General features: G+C 45.2%; 1 protein-coding gene across 1 annotated transcript in view; it reads left to right on the forward strand.

Moving 5' to 3' along the window:
• LOC145408288 (uncharacterized) overlaps positions 1–14615 on the forward strand; it is an 18988-nt gene extending 4373 nt beyond the window's left edge. The window contains exons 2-5 of the mRNA XM_080279060.1: positions 2511–2747; positions 5241–5373; positions 6578–6729; positions 10564–14615. Coding sequence (XP_080135186.1) covers positions 2511–2747; positions 5241–5373; positions 6578–6729; positions 10564–10779 — 738 coding nt within the window. The 3' untranslated portion in view covers positions 10780–14615. The remainder of the gene's footprint in view (positions 1–2510; positions 2748–5240; positions 5374–6577; positions 6730–10563) is intronic.
• The last annotated feature ends 7169 nt before the right edge of the window (positions 14616–21784 follow it).

Consider the following 21784-nt stretch of genomic DNA (forward strand, 5'->3'; position numbering starts at 1 on the left):
TGTTCCATGGCAGTCTTTCTTCTCTAGTGATCCCAATTCTACCCAGTCCCACATTTGCGACGTAATACTAGCTGCTATGGATTTATTCATACCAAGTCAACAGTTCATTAAAAGATCGAACTCTTCAAAATGGTTTGATGGCAACTGTGCCAGAGCAACAGCTCAAAAGTCATTACCATATAACTCTTACTTAAAATAAAAAAAACATCTGAATCACTCTCTCAATTTAAAATTGCTAGAAATCATGCAATAGCTGTAATAAATCTAGCTAAATCAAACTTTCTTCAAAAGCAAGCACCAAAACTGCTTAACAACCCTAATGACAATAGAATATTCTGGTCAACTCTTAATTCTTTCAATAATAACTTTAACAAGTCATCATCCATTCCCCCACTAAAATCTTCACATGGCAACATTACAAATAACCCGCGTGGGAAAGCAGATATATTTGCCAGTACGTTTGCCAGAAATTCTACCATAGAGGATGCCAGCCAGAACGTTCCAGTACTAGAACTTGACTCTCCCGAAATTGTTCCACTTAAAATACTGACAAGATATTTAAAATCCATCCTAGACAATTTACCTACCAACAAAGCTCCAGGCCCAGATGGAATTCCGCCAACTGTTTTGAAAAAGTGTTCCCCTGAACTTGCCTTCGTTCTAGCTAAATTATTCAGACGGTGCATACGTACTTCTTTATTCCCAGATTCATGGAAAGAAGCCAATATCAACCCAATTCCGAAGAAAGGAAGTTCGTCTGACCCCTCTAATTACAAACCAATAACTGTCACTTCTTCTCTTGGTAAGGTCTTTGAAACTTTAATTAATAAGCACACTGTTAAACATCTTGAATCCAACAACTTAATTAGTGATAGACAATATGGTTTTCGCCATGAAAGAGCCACCATTTACATATTCAATCTCCTAACTCATACCATCCATCAATCAATTGACCTACATGGAGAAACTCATGCAGTAGCCCTTGATATTTCTAAAGCATTCGACAGAGTATGGCACCGTTTCCTGCCGTCCAAACTCCCTTGCTATGGACTAATGTCTTTAGTTCCTTTGATTTCCTCATATCACAGTGACAAGAAAATAAGAATAAAAGTAGATGATGTATATGACAATTTCCACTCAAGTAATGCCGGCGTGCCGCAGGGATCGGTTCTGGCGCCAACCCTATTCCTGGTTCATATTAATGATCTCTTATCTGTCGCCCACAATCCCACCCGCTCATATGCAGATGACTCAACACTACATAGGTCATTCACACTCAAACACCCATTTACAAAGTCTAATATCTCTACCTCTCAACTCAGTACAGCCATCTCCATAAATCAAGACCTATCTACGATCAGTGAATGGGGACAAAACAACCTTGTCTAATTTAATGCTAGTAAAACTAAATATATACAATTTACTAATAGACAGATATTGCAAGATTCGTATATTACCTTCAGTGCTACTAGTATTCCCAACTCCAAAAGTGTTAAAATTCTCGGCGTCTCACTTAACAGTGCCCTCAGCTGGACCTATCATGTTAGATCACTTGCTGAAGCTGCCTCAAAGAAATCTGGATTATTGTACTGAGTCCGTAACTTCTTACTGATGAGCAATTAGTTATAATTTATAAGTCATGTGCGCTCTCAGCTTGAATATAGCTCACCCTTGTGGAATGGATGTGGAGAGGTTGCATTAAAACAACTAGACAAAATTCAGAACAAAGCCGTTAGAATTATTAACAACCTTGCCATTACAAATAAACTACCTCCCCTACAAGTAAGAAGGAATGTTGCCTCCTCTGCATTATTTTACAGATATTTTTATGGCAAATGCTTAGACGAAGTTGCGTTCATTGTGCCACCTCTCCATGCCTTTTCTCATGCTACATGGGCATCTGGTAGTGCTCATGACTGGAATGTCACTCAGCCATATTGCAGAACTTTTGCCTATCAGAATTCTTTCATTCCCCGAACTGCATCTCTCTGGAACTAGCTTCCCTAGAGTTCTTTCCCTCCAAACTTCAACCCACAGCTGTTCAAGTCTAACTGTTACAGATATTTTATGAACAGAGGATATATATATATATATATATATATATATATATATATATATATATATATATATATATATATATATATATATATATATATATATATATATATATATATATATATATATATATATATATATACAGTATATATGCTACGGGAAGACATCCCTGACATAACGCAAACATACTGAATATAGGCTATATCAGTGAGCAAACAATGAAGAGCATGCCGTTAATACACAAATCCATATTCAAATGGACTTTGACGTTTTTTTTTTTTTTTTTTTTAACCTATGATACATGCTATGACATTTTGAATGTAAAATATTTAATATTGGGAGTTAACCGTATCTTCATCTTACCTAATTCCCTAGGGAAGTGGGTCATAAGAGCCCGAAAAAGTTAACATTACAGTATTATATTTTCCTATTCACCTAAAACCTTTTCCTTCCAGGTTTGGGACCATCACAACCTCAAACTGATCCAGGAGTTCCAGGCCCATGACTACGCTGTGACGGACCTGTTGGTGATGGGCGACACGCTGTTCACCTGTTCATCAGACGCCACCATCAAATCCTGGGACGCCAACACCTGTCAGGCCAAAAACCCCGCTGTTGGCGCCCACGAGGAAGCCGTTAGGAAGATGACCAGCAATGGGACGTCACTCTTTGCTGGCGACGAGAATGGTGACGTGAGTGAAATTCTCTAGCTCGGTTTATTTTCATCTGAAGGAATTGGTCCCACAACTTGAATACTAAGTTGTGGTTGCATGAAATTTGATGATTCTTAATTATGAGGTAGGAATGATTCCTTGGTTACACGTTAAATCATCCCTCTGGCCTAATAACACTTAGCCATCAACTGAAGCTGGAAGGGGTTAGGGATCTTTGTCAGGTTAAATTAGAAGCATTATGATTCAGCAGCAGTGTTGGGATTCCTGTCTTTGCAACTGCTTCTGGTGGTGTAGGAAATTTCGTCACACCTTAAGCGAACTATTTTGCATGTTGCACCTGAACATTCTCTCGTATGTCATTTATATCGTGTCCACTGCGACACAGTTTGCATCAGTACATGAGGATACTGAGGTACAATGTGTGCAATAAATCGCTGAAGAAAAGCTGTTGCGAAATTTCCAAAGCCACTGAAAATATGACCCTGAGATTTGAAGAGGAAATTAGTGGTGTAGGGTGGAGATGAGTAGTGAAGGGTGGAGATCCGTGTTAAAGGGTGGATCTTGATTGGTGAAGGGTGGAGATAAATAATGAGATGTGAGGGATCTTATTCTCGTGGACTTGGAAGGATAGAGAAGACCTCTTTTTTAACAATGTATTGCCTGATTGATTGAAAAATACTGTACGTATACAACAAAAGGAAGTGATGGGTCTTTCCAAACATCTCGAAATGTACGGTTCTTGAATTTAGCTCTCTGTTTTCTTGTTTTTGTTTTTTCTTAGAGGGAACAATTTGCGGGCCGCTGGCCTTTGGTTCCTTCTTCCTTGCATTTAAAAAAAAAAAATCTCCTTGAGCAAACTGATATGCTTGTAATTATAACTACATACAGTTAGTAGTTACAAAGTACATATACAGTAGACAGCAGCATCAGGTGGTGGGGCTTGCCAAACACTCCCTTCAGGAAACTGAATTATAATTACATATAGCCAGCAGTTACAAAGTACACACTATATACAAAAGGGGTTAGTGGGGCTAGTCACTTACCTCCAGCAAAAATATACTATATTACATTGTTTCTATTTTTCTGTGTTTACATAATCATGTTGTATAAATTAACATACACGAAAATATCAAAATGCCTTATGCAGAAATAAACTATACTCTTTTCACCATAACTTGGCTGAAATCTTCATCGTTTTGCAGCCTATTTCACACAGTCCAATGGCGTGAAATGACAGTGCTACATTTCTACATCCTTTCCGTTGCAAGTTTTAGTGACATACACCATCTTCCAATGTTAATCTGTTGTTGCAACTGAGAATGAAAATGGAGAGATGGCAATTTTAGGCCTACTTAAAATGAAACCGTAATTGTAAGGAAGGGGTGTTGTAGAGCTTCCTAAAATAACGGTTGCACCAGGATCCATGCACACTAGAGCCGAGATGTGAAAATAAGCTTAGAGTCTGTTCCCTCTCACAATTCACATTTTGATTTGGAGGAAGAACAAGAGACAAAGGAATTTTCTGTTGACGCTTTTCCTTGTCCTTCCTCCAAAAAGAAAAAGAAAGAATAGCCCACGATAATGTCCCTCTCATTACTAAGTGTTATTCCAACAAAGAGAGAGAGAGAGAGGCATGGAAACATCTGCACACTGTCCTTGTCTCTCTACAAAAACAAATGACAACAAATAACGGTTGTGATCTTGGAGTGATCATAAGTTTGTTTATCTCGGCTTAGGTCGGCCAGACAGGCTACTGAAATAAACCCAGTCAGAGGAATGGTGTCATGCTGGAAAGGGTGTGGAATGACATGATTTGGTGTGGTGTGGGGGTGTTGTGGTGTGGTATGTGATGGGGTGGGGTGATTTGAGGGAAATGTGGGTTGGTGTGGTGTGGGGGAGGGATGGTGTGGTGTAGTAAGGTGATGTGGTTTTGGAAGGTGATGTGGTGTGGTGTTGAGGTGAGCCAGAATTAGGACTGAACCTACGTACAGTAGCTTGTGGTCTGCACGTGACATCACATCTCAACTGTCACCTACGCGAAATTTACTGTCTGGCCGACCAAATATGAGTGGAACCTGGTAGAAGGAGGGAAAAAAAATTAAAGTTGGTCACCGTATTGAAGGGGTTAAGATGCCAACTTTACAGGGGAGAAGCTAGATCACACCATTATTTCTTTCACGACGAAAACATCGTTCAACTTTATTCCACCCTCTATCGAACGATTTTGTTTGGCTTAGGAGAGGCATTGTAAAGTGATGGAATTCTTTGCTGTCTGCTGGTGTACGGATAGATGAATGGTTGACTGGAACCATTAATTAATTATTCATTCATTATCATTCAGTACAAGTTCCAACACTGGGGATAGTCGTAGCTGAAAGTCAAAGAAGAATAAGAATACCGGCAATAAACCAAGGAAAGATATATCGGTAAATATACGATGAGAGAATTTATCTCTGACAGTACAGCAATGATACTTGTTACTCATCACCTGCACTGGTCTCCCTTGCACAGATTAAAGAGTACGGTGCTGACGGGTCTTCGAAGGCCGTGTACAACCTGGTGGAGGAGGTGTGGGGGCTGCTGGTTGTGGGGGATGTCCTTTACAGCGTCAGGGACCGAGGCGTTACCATCTCACAGCTCAAAGGTAATTTTCTCTTATTCAAATGTGCTGGCAGTGACTACTTGTGTGTGTGTGTGTGTGTGTGTGTGTGTGTGTGTGTGTGTGTGTGTGATGTAAACTTGAGTTGCTGGTTTGGGGGAACTCGGCTACAGTGTCAAATCGAGGCGTCACCATCTCCATTGCTGAATGTAAAACCCCACCCCCCTCAGCTCTGTGCTTAAAAGCAGGTTTCAGTTTTCGAGCAACATCTTTCACCTTTGATCATGGTGACCTCATTTTCATTTCATGTTGCTTTGGAAAGATATTCAGCCGCGAGGGGACTATTTGAAACGTTATCTAATCCATCCAACTCGAAGAGTCTCTCTCAAAAAAAAAAAAAAAAAAAAAAAAAAAAAAAAAAAAATTGTCTTGAGATAGCAAGAATAAAAAAAAAGTCCCTACACTGAATGAGTGGAAAAAAAAAAATCTGTTCAGTATTCGTAGGTAGGTGTCCTATAGGTAAATTTATCTGGTCGAACTAAACAAATATAGCACACTGTTTGAAGCTTGAAGTCTCCTCGTAAACACGGAACTGGAGTGTGACTGTACATTTTTTTCCAATCCCCATCTGACAGGCAAGCAATGCGTTACGTGTATGTACTGTATATGTTATGTGTAAATAATGAACCGTGTTCTTGTGGATTTAGGATGCTTTCTAACTTCTCTTCCTTGAGGTATTTTGCATATTACCCCTAAATCCTCCTTTGTATGTTGTTTGTCATTTATATCGGCACTGACAAGGTAAATAACACACAAGAGTATAGTTACATGACATATCCAACGATGAACTAATGACAGTTTAGTTAAGTTAGGTTAGATTAAAGTACAGGTAGATGATGTGTATTTCTTTCCTGATCGGTGGTGTGGTTAGGTTAATCTAAGTTAGGTAATTATTTAAAGTTGGACTAAGTTACCTAGTGTGTGTTTCTCTCTTTCCTGATGAGTTCCGGTGTTTAGGTTAGCCGAGGTTAGAATAGGTTAAGTTAGAGGTAAGTTCGATGGTGTGTTCCTTTCCTGATATCTTGGTGTGGTTAGGTTAGGCTAAATAAGTTTGGTTAGGTTAGGTTAGCGTGTTTGTTTCTTTCCAATTAGCATGGTGTGGTTAAGTTAGGCTAGATTATTAAGTTAAGCTAGGTTAGATTAGGTTAGATAGTGTGTGCAACTATCCTAATGGTTTGGTGTGGTGCAGGGAAGTCCAACATGATGGCAGTGATGGCGCACGTGGAGGGTCGGGCTCCTCTCGTGATTGCCGGGGACAACTTGGTGTGTCCTAACATGGCCGGCATGAACCTCATCGTCAGAGAGAACATCACCCCCTTCAAAGTGAGAGGGGAGCTGAAGGTGAGGAGGGAGAAGGGAGTGTGGGGAAGGAAGGAGTAGTGGGGCAAGGAGACTGCAGGGAGTGAAGGGGTGGGGCAAGTGAAGGGACGGGGGGAAGTATAGAGAGTGAAGGGGCGAGGCAAGTAGAGGGGTGGGGGGTGGGGAGTGTAAGGACTGTAGGGGTGGGACGAGTAGAGGAGCGGGGGAAATGTAGGGAGTGAAGGGGTGGGGCGAGTGGAGGGGGCGAGGGAGTGGAGGGGCGGGGCGGGAGGAGTGGAGGGACGGAAGGACTAGAGGGAGTGAAGTGCGGGGGGAGTGGAATGAGATGAAAGGAGATCGTGGAAGGTCGTTGGAAATGGAGGGAGTGGAGGGGCTGGGGACTCGAGGAATTGGAGGGCGGAGGAAGTGAAGGGGTGGGAGGAGTGAAGGGAATGAAGGGAATGAGGGGAGTAGAGGAAGTGAAGGAAGTGAGGGGAGTGGAGGAAGTGAGGGGAGTGGAGGAAGTGAGGGGATAGGAGGTATATGAGGGGAATGGAAGTATATGAAGGGAATGGAGGGAATGAGGGGAGTGGAGGGAATGAGGAGAGCGGAGGGAGTGAGGGGAGTGGAGGGAATGAGGAGAGCGGAGGGAGTGAGGGGAGTGGAGGGAATGAGGAGAGCGGAGGGAGTGAGGGGAGTGGAGGGAATGAGGAGAGCGGAGGGAGTGAGGGGAGTGGAGGGGGTGAGGGGAGTGGAGGGTGTGGATTGGCGGGGATAGTGGAGGGAGTGAGGGGAGTGGAGGGTGTGGAGGGGCGGGGGGAGTGGAGGGAGCGTGGAGAGTGGAGTTGAGTTGGGGTCGTATTCTTGTGGTCTTTGGAGGCTTCCTATGACCTTTTCCTTAGCGATTTATTTTGATTGTTTCACCTGAGTATTTTCTTCCGTGCCTTCCATGCGTCTTTAACACCGATACAGTCGTCAAAAATAACATACAGGTGAATCGTTACTTCCCTTACGCTGATTTAAAACTAGTATGAATGTGGTTCTTGCAAGCCTTCTAAGCTGATGGGGTCGTAGTGTGAAGGGCGTGTATTGTCTGTCTGTCTATCTATCTGTCTCTCCATCTATCTATTTTCAGACGCCCCAATCCCGCAAGGGGTGGCCACAAACAAATCGCCTCCATGTCGCCCTGTCCCCCTCCATTTCATTGCCCTGCTCCCAGCTCACACCCCTCTCACTCATATACCTCTCCACTCCATCCCTCCATCTCATCCTTGGCCTACCCCTGTCTCCCCCCCCCCTCCACCTCGTTCACATACGCTCTTCTCGTCAGTATCTCACTCTCCATCCTATCCACATGTCCAAACCACCTCAGTGTGTTTCTCTTAATGCTTTCAATCCACATCCACACCATAACGCTCCTTCATTTCCTCATTTGCTCTCGCTTCTTGACTTGTGTCCCTCCAACAAGGTCTAATCTTCACTCCCATACGTCAGACTTGGTATCACAATACTCTCATGTAGCAACTTTTTCCCTTCCATAGTCACTTCCCTGTTTCTTATCATTTCTTTCAAAGAACCAACGACCTTATTTCCTTGTTGTACCCTTTCAAGCACTTCACCCTCTAAACTTCCATCCTTGCTCATCACACAACCAAATACTTAAACGAACTCACATTTTCCACATCCCCCTCATCCAACCTCACTGTACATTTAGTGACTTCAACTTCTTTTCTCTCGACGACCATAACTATACTCATCCCTACTTTCACCTTTAGATTCCGTTTCTTACACACTCTTCCAAACTCATTTACCAAGTCTTGCATCTCCCCTTCGTCATCACTTAACAACACTGTATCATCCGCAAACAACAGTACAGGGAGTTTCCAGACACTACCCTCGCTCATCAGGGCCGCTCCTAAATCCACCGCCCTACCTTGTATCTCTTTTATAACTCCATCCATACACAGATTGAACAACCATGGAGACATGACAGATCCCTGTTTCAATCCAACCATCAAATAGAAAAATTCACTCAGTTCACTATCCACACGCACTGCAGCCTTAGCACCCTCATACATACTCTTCACAGCATTCATTAACTTCCCATCTACTCCATATATTCTCAATAGTTTCAACATTCCTTGTCTATCCACTCTGTTATATGCTTTCTCCAAATCCATGAAGGCCGCATATAAATTCTTTCCCTTCTCTAGAAACCTTTGCACTAAAGACCTAAGAAAGAATATCTGATCTACACAACCTCTTCCTTTCCTAAAACCTCCCTGTTCTTCTCCAACTAATTCCTCTGTTATTTCCCTAACTCTGTTAACAGGTATCCTACCATATAATTTTCTTCTTACACTAAGAAGACAAATGCCCCTATGATTACCACTCACTTCTTTTTCCCCCTTTCCTTTGTACAGGGGAATGATTATACATGACTTCCAATCCTCCGGGACTCTACCTTCCTCCCAGGCCAAACTGTACATCTTCCACATCCATTCTACTACTATCTCTCCCCCATGCTTCAGCATTTCACCACACACTCCATCAATTCCTGGGGCTTTCCCCATTTTGACTTTCTTCATTGCTTCCACAACTTCCATCTTACTGGTTTCTTCCTCTTTTCACATCGCTTCTTCTCCCAGCCATTTCCCAGTCACTTATATTCGCCTTACTTTCATTCTAAATCTTCAACAATTCCTTAAAGTGTTCTCTCCATATGCTCACTTTTTCTCCCTTCTTCACTACCAATCTACCATTTTTATCTTTCATTCCCGAATAACTTCTTTAAAACCATGCCAAACTCTCCTTATCTCCTTCCGGAACATTTTCTTACATTCCCTCCACTTTACACTCAAATTCCTTCCAAATTCCTCATCCACTCTCTTCTTATTCTCTCTTACTAATCTTTTCACCTGGCCCTTCCTCACTACATAGAACTCTCTCTACCGTCTCTCAACTTCCCCCACACCCCTGTTTCTCATCCACCTACTACATGCTTTCTGCCTGTCTCACCTCTTTACTCCACCTCTTCATTTCCATGTGGCTTTGGAAATTTCATAACACCTTCACATTAGCGATTATTCCTGCACATCACACCTCAGTATAGCCTTGGTGCTATTGAAGCAAACTATGCCGATATTAAAACGATATAATGACATAAAGAGAATGTTAACGTATTTAAATTAATCGCTACGGAAGATAAGCTACGAAGCCTTCTATAGCTATGCCACTTAGTAAGATGCAAGTTGGGTTGAACTGGGTTAAGTTTAGCTGCATTGGATTGGGGCTTCAGCTGGATGAGCCGGACTGGTGTGCTGAGTTTGTATTATGAGAAAGAAGACTGTACTTGAACCGAATTGGGTTTTTTGCCTACATTTCAGTTTTTGTAGGTATCCAGGTTGCGTGTTTCTTTGCACATTTTAAGCGTAAAAGTTAAATGATCATGTAACGGTGTAAAAGTTTTTACCTGCGATACATAAATACAGGATACAAGTCTTACCTCTCCATTTGGCGTCAGTCACTCGTGCATGTCTTGTTTGGTGTGTATGTTAAAGTAGGTTTCTCTCTACCGTAGTTGTCTAGTCAAGATTCTCTGCCTTTCACCGACTTGTCACTCTCCTCTTCCTCCTTGGTGTGTGTTGCATGCCTTCCCTGGGATCATAAACTCTCCCAAGCCGAAGTTGCTGTGTATAAAATTGCTTTTATATATATTTGTCTTCACTCATATAGCTGTCAGAGGCATCACAATCTAATTTGTGTGATTATGAAAGTCCCTAATAAGAAAAAATATAATAGTTAACTGTTATGGAGACGAGTGTCATAAATTGATTAGGATCCTTTATAAATATGATCTCTGTTGTGGTGATGAAGGGCCACGAGATGATCATAACGGCGGCTGCTGGGCATGGGCAGCGGGTTGCGTCCACTGGATATGACAACCTGGTGAGGCTGTGGGACCTGTCTGCCACGAAGGAGTTGGCCTCGTGTGAGCTGCCCGGCTGTGCCAACGCCCTCGCCTTCTCCGAGGATGGTTGTATCTTCGCTACTGGCACGGGGGGATACGTCTGCAAACTGAAGGCCACATAGACTATACCGACTGCACTGTCTAAAGGGACATAATTATATTGTTCTGGAAGAGGATATTCATAATTATACGACAGCTTCTCATGAGACTGACCAGATCACGTTGTCTGTCTTCTTCTTCATCTCCTTTCGGCTCACCCCTTAGGGGTCGCCACAGCGGATCACCCGTCTCCATCTTATTCTGTCTTCTGCATCTTCTTCTCTTACACTTACCACCCACATGTCCTCCTTCACTACATCCATAAACCTTCTTTTTGGCCTTCCTCTCTTTCTCCTGCCTGGTAACTCCATTTCCAGCATCCTCCTCCCGACTTACTCCTCATCCCTCCTCCGTACATGTCCAAACTATCTCTCTAGCTTTGTACCCAATCTGACTTACGTGCGCTGTCCCTCTAATACGTTCATTTCTAATTTTGTCCAACCTCGTCACTCCTAGTGAAAAACGCAACATCTTCAATTCTGCTACCCCCAGCTGTGCCTCCTGTCTTTTTGTCAGTGGTACTGTCTTCATTCCGTACAACATGGCTGGCCTCACTACAGTCTTATAAACTTTCCATTTCATTTCTGCAGAGACCCTTCTGTCACAGATCACTCCTGTCACCTTTCTCCACCCACTCCATCCCACCTGCACTCTCTTTTTTACCTCTCTACCACACTCTCCGTTACTTTGTACAGTTGACTCCAAGTATTTGAATTCATCTACCTCTGCCACCTCTACACCTTACAGCCTCACGGTTCCCTTGTCATCTCTCTCATTTACACACATGTACTGAGTCTTGCTTCTGCTTACTTCCATTCCCCTTCTCTCCAGTGCATATCTCCATCTCTCAAGCTTTGCCTCAGCTTTCTCCCGGCTCTCACTACATATCACAATGTCGTCCGCAAACGTCATTGTCCACGGAGGCTCCTGTCTAATCTCATCTGTCAATCTGTCCATCACCACTGCAAACAAGAAGGGGCTCAAAGTCGATCCTTGATGCAATCCCACGTCCACCTTGAAACCCTCAGTCATTCCTATTGCACATCTCACTGCTGTTACACTATCGTCATACATGTCCATCACCACCCTCACGTACTTCTCTGCCACTTCTAACTTTCTCATACAGTACCACAGCTCATCTCTCGGTACCCTATCATAAGCCTTCCCCAGGTCTATAGACACACAATGCAACTCCTTCTGGCCTTCTCTGTACTTCTCCATCACCATTCTCAAAGCAAATATGGCGTCTATAGTACTTTTCCCTGGCATGAAACCACATTGCTCCTCGCAGATCCCCACTTCTCTTCTCAGCCTAGCTTCTACCACTCTTTCCCATATCTTCATTGCATGGCTGATCAGCTTTATACCTCTGTAGTTGCTGCAGCACTGCACATCACCCTTGTTCTTGAAGATCGGAACTAGAATACTTTTTCTCTACTCCTCCGGCATCCTCTCACCCTCCAGGATTTTGTTAAACAATCTGGTAAACCACGTCACAGCCATCTTTCCTAAGCTCCTCCATGCTTCCACTGGTATACCATCTGGGCCAACTGCCTTGCCATCCTTCATCCTCTTCATGGCATTCCTCACTTCCTCTCTGCTGCACTTCCTGACTCACTACCTCCAACTCATCGAACCTTCCCTCTCTCATATTTTCTATATTCACCAACTCTTCGAAATACTCCTTCCACCTTCTTAGTACACTCTCCTCACTTGTCAGTACATTGCCATCTGCATCCTTTATCATTCTAACATGCTGCACATCCCGCCCAGCTCTGTCTCTCTGCCTGGCTAATCGGTACAGGTCTTTTTCCCCTTCTCTACTATTCAACTTCTCGGTCTGTACTATTTGATTATCCAGACAACAGTAAAGTATGCCTGTAAAAAAGTGCCCTTGACGTGCTAAAGAACAGAGGAAGACCTGTCATTTTTGCTACAGCCCAAAATATGATAAGTGTCACCTGAACATCTGGAACATTCCAGGTCGCACACACGACACACACTGGAACAAGGCCTCATCAGATTTTTAGCTGGATAATTATGGTATTCTGGATAAATCTGAGGTTCACAAAATATATTTAGACAATTTTCCTATCGTAACTAAGACTTATTATGTAGGGAGAACAAGAGACAAGAAAAATTCTGCACTCACTTTTCCTTGTCATAGTTACATCAGGGAAATTGATCGTATGTTTCTGGACCTGCCTTTTGTATATGGCCCCGTTATATTTATCATATCTCGAAGTACTAAATAAACTTGCGACTAATTCCCTGTCTTCACTAAAATCTGTTTTCGCAGATGAGGAAAAGGAAGGTGCAGAGCCTCCCAGTGTATCTTGTTATTCTTGCAAAATTCACTCTTAGTTACGAGAGAAAAACTATCGTAAGTTATTTTGTGAACTTCAGCCCTGGGTCTAGATTCACTAGCAAATCCATCATCAGTTCCCTAAGTAAAATTTGTTTTCCAAGATATATTGGAGGCAAGAGAGGGTTCTGAGCTCTCTTTTTCTTGTCCTTCTTGGCAAAACAACTACAACAGGGAATGGATCGCAACTTTGTGAATCGTAGTTGATCTCTAGAAGCTGTATACCAGAGACCCTGTATGTAAAGGGCTTCTACTATGTGCTAGTATATATATTTCTTTAAATTTAATTTCTTCAGTCAGAAACTGCCTGATGACGCATTCATTATTTCTTGCCCCAGACGATTTCCAGTTTAGGAGGGACTTTACGAGTTAGTGTGGGTTAGATATAGCTTTTCGCTGATCCCTTTGCTGTAAAAGGTCTACTCAAAGATGAATTAGTCGTCTGACTGTGTCAAGTGTTATCCAGCAGAATAAGTTACCTGATTTAAGGGGTTAATCCTATTTGCACGATGACGCCTTGCTAGTTGCTACTGCCAAATGATTTTATTAAGCATAGGAAAGACCGCTCGTGGAGAGGTTAATAAAGGCTAGCTATATCTAATCCCTTCAGTTTGGAAGGTCCCTCGTAAGCTGAATAATCTTGTCTGGAATGAGTAGGAATGGTATTAACCCTCCTAATGTAACCTGAAACAATTACCCCAAGTAACCTGGGGTCTGGCTGACCCCAGTAGGCCTACTTAAAAATTCACCAGATATACTTACAATATCTGTATTGGAACAAACACTTGTACACGAGTTCTGTAGCCCTTTCTCTTCAGTTTGGTGCAAAATTTATGAATTTATAAATGAAGAATTATTGTAATGAAAATTTTACAGAAAAACATCAAAAAATTTTATGCCCACTGAAATTAATGGCTGCCATACCAAAACTGAAATGTTCCACCACTTTTCTATCATTGCTTACTGTACACCAATGGCCAAAGTACATAAAAAATGGGAAACACTTATCATTATAAATAACTTTAGGCACAACAGATTAATATGACAAAAAAATGCACAACTTAGGTAACCTGGGGTCTCTGTGACCCCAAAGCCCTTTTAGCACGAAAATAGAGTTAAATCCCGGGATGACTCCATCACTTCCCTAAACTGCTCTACTAGTTAGGATGGTAGAGGAAAAACCAGATCCTTAGACCTTATAGTAATATATGAAAAACACCAAGAAAAATAACCTGGGGTCTGACTGACCCCAGGTTACCTTAGGAGAGTTAAAAAGACGTCATCGTACTGAGAGCGTTAATGATCGTTTATTTCCAAAATTCCTTAACTTATTATTTATGTATCTGAAGATCTTACTTTATTTTTTGATGCTTTACTATTTTTCTCTTTTCTGTTGTTAAGTTTAATGCAATATTAGTTATACCAATTTGTTTGTATATTGTCATGATGTTTTCTGTAATTATGTAGGTAAAAGTAAAAGATAATAAACATAAAAGATCGGATGTTTGTTCTTGTAACCGATTCGCCAATAGGCAATATTCTTCAAGGCGTTGAATTCAAAGTACACGGAAGCATTAGCTGCTAAGAGTAAAAGAGTATCAAATAGCTGTGGAATAAAAGCAACCAGTGTAAAATGTTTACGTAAACTATGCTGTGGACTTAAATCAAAGGCAATTTGTGAACGGCTATCTAGCACTACTTTCTTCGCGACAAATTTGCATACTGCACCGCAGTATTCTCTTGCATGTTATGAATCCTGCTTTGCAGGATGGTATTTTCGACAACCCTCCCTGTACTGTTGCGCGAGATTCAGCCTGTGTGTGTGTGTGTGTGTGTGTGTGTGTGTGTGTGTGTGTGTGTGTGAACTCCTCCTACGTTGTTTGATGGATTTGAAAGGAACGTCTCTGGCAGCTTCATCTGGTTACTCCCAAATCAACCATGGTTTTTAGCGGGTCAGCCCCCTCACCAAATTTAAAAATCAGAATTGCAAAAGGAGGGCAGATGTGGTTTTGATATTAAAATGCCCGCTCCCGCCGCCGGACCCCCACCCCGCTACAGAGCCACAGCCCTACCCCCACCCAAGGAGGACACAACGGAGGACCAGGTGAATGCGACATTGGCCCAGAGCGAGACGGGCTCAGGTGCGCCCCGACCTTGTGTCCCTCTTCCCCTCAACCTGCCCAACCACGACGTCGCAAGAATGTGAAACTACTTCTCGGCCAGACCAGCCCTCGTCAGGATCGGGGTGGGACTGCCCCAGATACAGTCCCAGGCAGCACCGCGGTAACAGCCACTGTACGTACCGGGGAAGGAACGGCCACTGTACGTCCCTCAGCTGCCTTCCCCTGCAGCCCCGTGATGACGGCCACTGTATGCGTCAGGGAAGGAACGGCCACTGTACGTCCTTCTGCTGCAGCCACATCTGGAGCCCACCTCAGTGTGAAGGCCACTGTACGCACACCGAGAGGCAGGAGGAGTGGAACCGCGACGACGGCCACTGTACGTCTCTCATCCACCTCCTCTGCCTCCTACGGGAGTAGCCCCATGGTAGCAACCGCTGTACGTCCCTCAGCTACTTCCCATTGGGCAGGCAGACCCGCGGCGATGGCCACTGTACGTGCTGTGGAGGGAACGGCCACTGTGCGTCTCTCATCTCCCTCTTCCTCCATCGGGAGCAGCCCCGCGGTGGCGGCCACTGTACATGCTGGGGAGGGAATGGCCACTGTATGTCCTTCTGCTGCTACCCCAAGGGGCTGTGGAACTGTGACGACGGCCACTGTATGCATCGGGGAAGGGTTGGCCACTGTATGCTCTTCATCCACAGTCCCATGGGTTCTCCCGGAGAAGGTCCCTTGCGCGGCCCACTCACCAACCCTAGGCTGCACAGGACGCCCTTCTGTCTTTCCCTCCAGGTGTGGTTCCCGGAGGTGCTGCCATTCCAGGAGTGGTGGCGAGGTCCTGTCACTGAAGGCGGGGTTCATGCCCTCCAGTCTGCCCCTGGACGAAGCTGGATCCTGACAGATGCCCCACGGGCGAGGTGCTGCAGCCAACCCCTGATGGCGCCCCCACCTAGAGGCAATCGCAGTCCCAATCCTCCCAGGGCCAGCCCCCGGACCCCAGGGCGGGACCACTCTGGCTCCACTCACCGTCAGCCCTCTGCCAGGAGCAAGAAGCGGCAGGCACTGTTTGGCCCCAGTCCTGACGGCCCCTCACCAGGTCGAGGCCCGAGCAGGAGAGGGCCTCCCTGCACCCCAGAACAGACATGCGCCCGGGCCATGATGCCCCCGAGAGCTGTTCCGTGCCTTCTGCAGGAGGGCTCCCCAGTAGGGCTCCCTCTAACCCCCGGGCACCACCTCAGTTAAGCCCAGGCCACAGCAGCCCAGTGACGACGCCTCCAGGCCCCAGTGTCGTGCTAATGACTTAACAGTGACAGTGACTGTATGTGGTATAGAAACAGTGAAACAGAAACACCACCCATAAAGTGTCTCTACCCCAGTTTATCCAGAGTGCTGTGTGAATGTCTAAGCGCCCTAGAACCAGAGTAATATACTAGTGTGTGGCCAAGAGACCAATATACCACGTAGAGTCCAAAGAGACCGAGTGTATGAACAGTGTCACCACATCTATGTGATATTCTCTTGTGCAATAACTCAGGTGTAAGCACAGTGCCCAGGTGATATATTGTACCAATATTAATTAACCTGTCACTATGCCCCATCCACATTGAGTGTACCATTTTATGTATGTTGTAATGAAGTTGAACTAAGGCAATAGATGTGTTAAGGTGTCCTGCCGAGTTTTTATGCCCCGTTCCTTTATATGTGTTCTATTTCCGGCCTAGAAAGGGGACCCCGCTCAGTCGTTGGTGTCTTTAGAACGAGAAGTCGGTCTAAAAACATCCGGCATAACAGATATGAAGTTTCATCCGTAATGCGATATTTGGGGAGTGTGACCCCCCCCCCTTCTGATGATTCTTGGGGTGGTCAGCCTCCTGCCAAAATAAACATGATCAGAAATGGGGTAAAGTGTGTGCATGGATTTCAATGAAATTTTTCAGGTTAGTTCGGCTGGTGCCTCAATAATGTCTTACACTATAAAATTTTCCATCATTATTTTTAGGGGGGTCAGCCTCTCAAAACTAATAAAGGATACAAAATGGGGGGAGGAGGGCAGATATTGCTTGATATCTTAGTACATGTTGCAGAAGGGGCTTCCATCCGCCAACTTCTACTGCTATTACTTCTGCTACTACTACTACTACAGTACTACTACTACTACTACTACTACTACTGCTACTACTACCACCTCTACTACTACGACTCACAGAGTGTATCCTCGGAAATCATCCCTTCTCAACAAGTATATTTCTTCACTGTTGACAGATATCCCATCAAGCCTAAGCGGTCACGGACATCTTTAATGATTTGATAATATTATTTCGTTATTCTTTCAAATCGGCATGCATATCACAGGATTGGTTAGGCAGTTTCTATGTTTTCTCTGAATGCACAAGAAGAAACCGAACTTTTACCTTATTTGTTATTTAAATATCTGCATAGTGTAGCTTACACAAATAATAATAAAGGAATATCAGCCATTATAGAAGTAAAAAAAAGGTAGGAAGAGGTGATGTGCTGAATCTCCGTGTGACCCGGTCAGTGGAGGAAGACCGTCATCACCCCAGTTAATTAGAAAAGCTGCAAAAGTGACCCTCTGATGTACAGTATGTGTTTTTGAGCAGCATTGTTATTGAGGTGCTCGAGGGTTTAATTAGAAAGTATTTGATGATCGACCACGCCACGAGTAATAGCACTCTTAGTGATGTCCAGGACGACTACAGGAATAATAGGAGTTGCCTAACTAACTTGCTCACCTTATGTCGAAGAGAATTATCTGGACTGCGAGAAGGTTTTGATCATGTACTGTATCTCCACTGGAGGTTGGTGACGGAGTTGGCGGCTGTAGGAGTTACAATCGAATTAAACAGAGTGGGTAACCAACTTCTTGGCATATAGAACTCATAAGAATATCAGTATAGGGTGCATTCTCTGACAGACAACCAATGCGAAGTGGAATCTAAAGGTACTGTAATGTAAGCCCCTTCTGGAATAGTATTAGGAAGTGCTACTCTGATGGATATAAGAGGATTGGACGACTTAGTGTGTCACAGTTTGTTTCGTGTATATTAACAACATACAGTACACTGTTCTAAGCGACCGTGTTCTCTCAGGCTATGGAAAGGCAACCAAATTAAATTAAAGTATGCTAAAATAAATACTTACGTTAAAAATCAAGCTATCAGATAAACACAACATACTCGAAACCATCCCGACCCCAAAGCGTAGCTGCGCAACTTTTGAGGAATGGGGGGTATAAAAATTAGGAGCAAGATGGATAATTTATAGTCGTCCCCATTAAGTCTGTTCCATCTGCTGCCTCACTGAACATAGCGGCTGACACGCACGGACTGCGGACAAAAACTTCTTACTCTCTAACTCCAAATATTTTATTTCCCCTTTCTTTCCTACTGAACTTCTTTCCGTGGCTCCAGACCAGTTGGGTACTGGCCAGGGTACTTCACAAGCACGGCAACAAGATGGAGGAAACGATCTGAATCAACTAGCCCCCCAAACAGTGAGTCAACGAAAGCACCGAGGACCAGACACTCCTACAACTTCTCAATCCATAGCAATACAGACTGCCTGTATACTATCTTTCTAGTATTTTCCTTCATTCTTATTTTTCTTCCTCATAATTCTTCTTTTACAACTCTTCTATCTAGGTAAACATTGAGCAAGCTGGTATAATTTTGGCAACGCACAGGTGGCCAAGACCCATCTGTAGGGAGGGGGTCTGGTGCTTGGTTCATCTGCTTAATGCTGGGTCACTGACCCAGGATGGCTCGGATAGGTTGGAGGATCTCTCTCTGGGGTTAATCAAGTGCAATATTGACCGTGAGACCCTGAGCTGGCTATAGTTGCTAGCCTGAAGGGTTCAAGAACGAGTAGTTACAAGAAGTGTGAGCATCCGATATTTATAGACTCGTGGAATTAACGAAATAGCCAACAATCTTGCGAATCAACAGATTTGTATACGTGTCTGGTTAGCGAGACGATGTAATGAGTTATATAAACTGGACTCACAGTTTATTTGACAGTCAGGTGAAGAGCTGGCAGGCCATGGAAAGGCAGTGTAAAAGTCTGATCATAATGCATAGGGGTGTAGCGCACATACGAGTATTGTGCACCACACAATCTCCACACTTGATCACCACACAACCTCTACAGTTTGCACACGGCACAACAGCCTACGTGACCCTCGCACCGAGCTTCCCAACTAAAACCACCAAGCTACACTATGAGCGGCCTCAGGTGCCGGGCCCAATCAACGGCGACCTGGCTTGCGCACGGCATGATGGTACGTGACCCTCGTGTCCAGCTTCCCATCTAAAACCATCAAGCGACGCTGTGATGGCCAAAGATGCCGGACCCAATCAGACGGCGAGAGGAAACCACCAAGCGAGGCTATGAGAGGCCTTGGGTGCCGGGTCCAATCAACGGCGACCTTGCTGCCTAATGGGCGGCAGCATTGGAGGCGACTCCTCGCTCTCCTCCTTTCCACTCCCTGACCCCAACGAAGTAAGGTCTCCCTCCTGCCGTCACCTACTGGGCGAGGAACACTCACAGTCACACCACGTGCTATAACTAATTAACGCACCTATAATCAACACTCACTGACTCCCGAGAATAGGCTACTTATCCCCCCCGCTCGTAGTCATCTTGTTCAGCACAGTTACTCCGTAATTTTCCCCTGTGAACTAATGATGAATGTGTTTGATATAGTGATTGTGTGTTAGTAAACTGCTCACTCTCCCAGGCTGAGTTTATTAACATCCCTGTTATGCTGGATGTTTTTAGACCGACTTCTCGTTCTAAAGACACCAGCCACTGAGCGGGGTCCTCTTTCTAGACCGGAAATAGAACACACACAAAGGAACAGGGCATAAAAACTCGGCAAGACACCTTAACACATATATTACCTTAGTCCAACTCCCTAACAATATACATACAATGGTACACTGAATGTGGATGGGGTATAGCGACAGGTCAGTTAATATTGGTACAATACTGTATATCACATGGGCACTGTTCTTACGTTTGAGTTACTACACATGAGAATATCACATAGATGTGGTGACGCTGTTACTACACATGAGCATATCACATAGATGTGGTGACGCTGTTCATACACTCGGCCTCTTTGGACTCTACATGGTATATTGGTCCTTGGCCACAAACTAGTATATTTAAAATGCCCGCCGTGCCCGCCGCCGGACCTCCCACCTCATCACCCCCCACCCCACCACCGGGCCGCCACCGCACCACCACCCCAGGAGGACACAACGGTGGGGTTAGTGACCCCGTTCAAGAGGGTCACCAGGACATCACGGTCCTAGGTCCCTATTCCCCGCAAGTGCCCCAACCCCAGGTGATCAGGGGAAGTGAACTACTTTGCGGGCGGAGCAGTGATCGACAGAATAGGGGTGGAACTGAACCAAATTCAGTCCCAGGTAACACCGTATTGACGGCTTTGTTACACCCTCTAGGGCAGGAGGCCCAAGGGCAAGAGGCCCAAGGCTACGGCCTAATAAAAAGTAAAAAGGGGAAAGCGACCCCAGGCTACGGCCTAATAGAAAGTGTGAAGGGGAAAGCGACCCCAGGCTCCGGCCTTAACACACTAGGGAGAGAGAGTTGCCCCAGTGCATCACTCTCTTGCTGTTCTCCCCTTCAGGAGCAACATCCCGTGGACGGTCCCAAGCCGCAGCGTTTGCCTGGCAGATGTTCCTGTTGGGGCCGATCGGCTCCCGGCTATGGCCAGAGTACGGATCAGGGTAAAGAGCCCCTGCTACCGTGCGTGTAGCACTTCCCTATTACGGAAGCAACACCCCGTGGACGGTCCCAAGCCGCAGCGTGAGGGCAACCCCGTTCGTCCGGCAGTTGTTTTTCGTACGGGTAGACACTCGGCTCCGGCCGGGGCACGTACCAGGGTAGAGAATCCCCTGAAGGTAGACTCAATCCGTATTGGAGAGAGTGTGGCCTCTGTGCCTCTCACTCCGGCTTGCCTCCTACTAAGGGAGCAACACCACGCCGGCGGTCCCAAGCCGCGGCGAAAGGGCGACCCCGTTCACCCTATAGGTGTCCCCCGTACGCCGGGCAAGTTCACGGCTACAGCCAGAGTGTGTGACAGGGGAAAGCGACCCCAGGCTCCGGCCTCCAGACACACCCGAGAGGACACGGGCAACGTGAGTCCTCCTCCAGCCTCTTTCCCTTCGGGGAGCCCTTCGTCACCATCCGGGAATATAGCCCCGGAGGAGACACTAGAGTGGTGGCAAGGCCCGATATCGGGCTTACCGCCCACACCCGGAAGTTCCTTGTTCCTGTCCGAGCCCCGTAGGAGATGCTGCCGCAGCCCAGTCCTGACGGCGCCTCTCCCCCTTGGTGCCCGCAGTCCCAGGACGCCCAGGCTAGACTCTCCAACTCCCGACGAAGGTGATTCGGGCTCCCTCACTCCCCGGAGTCGGAAGAAGCAGGCCCGAATACTCCGGCTGTTTGGCCCCAGTCCCGAGGGCCACCTATCAGGTCGAGGCCCCCAGACCAAAGGGC

This window comes from Coenobita brevimanus, chromosome 76 (assembly GCF_032717465.1).
Source record: "Coenobita brevimanus isolate Jiangsu-jjx chromosome 76, ASM3271746v2, whole genome shotgun sequence".
NCBI classification, from domain to species: Eukaryota; Metazoa; Arthropoda; class Malacostraca; order Decapoda; family Coenobitidae; genus Coenobita; species Coenobita brevimanus.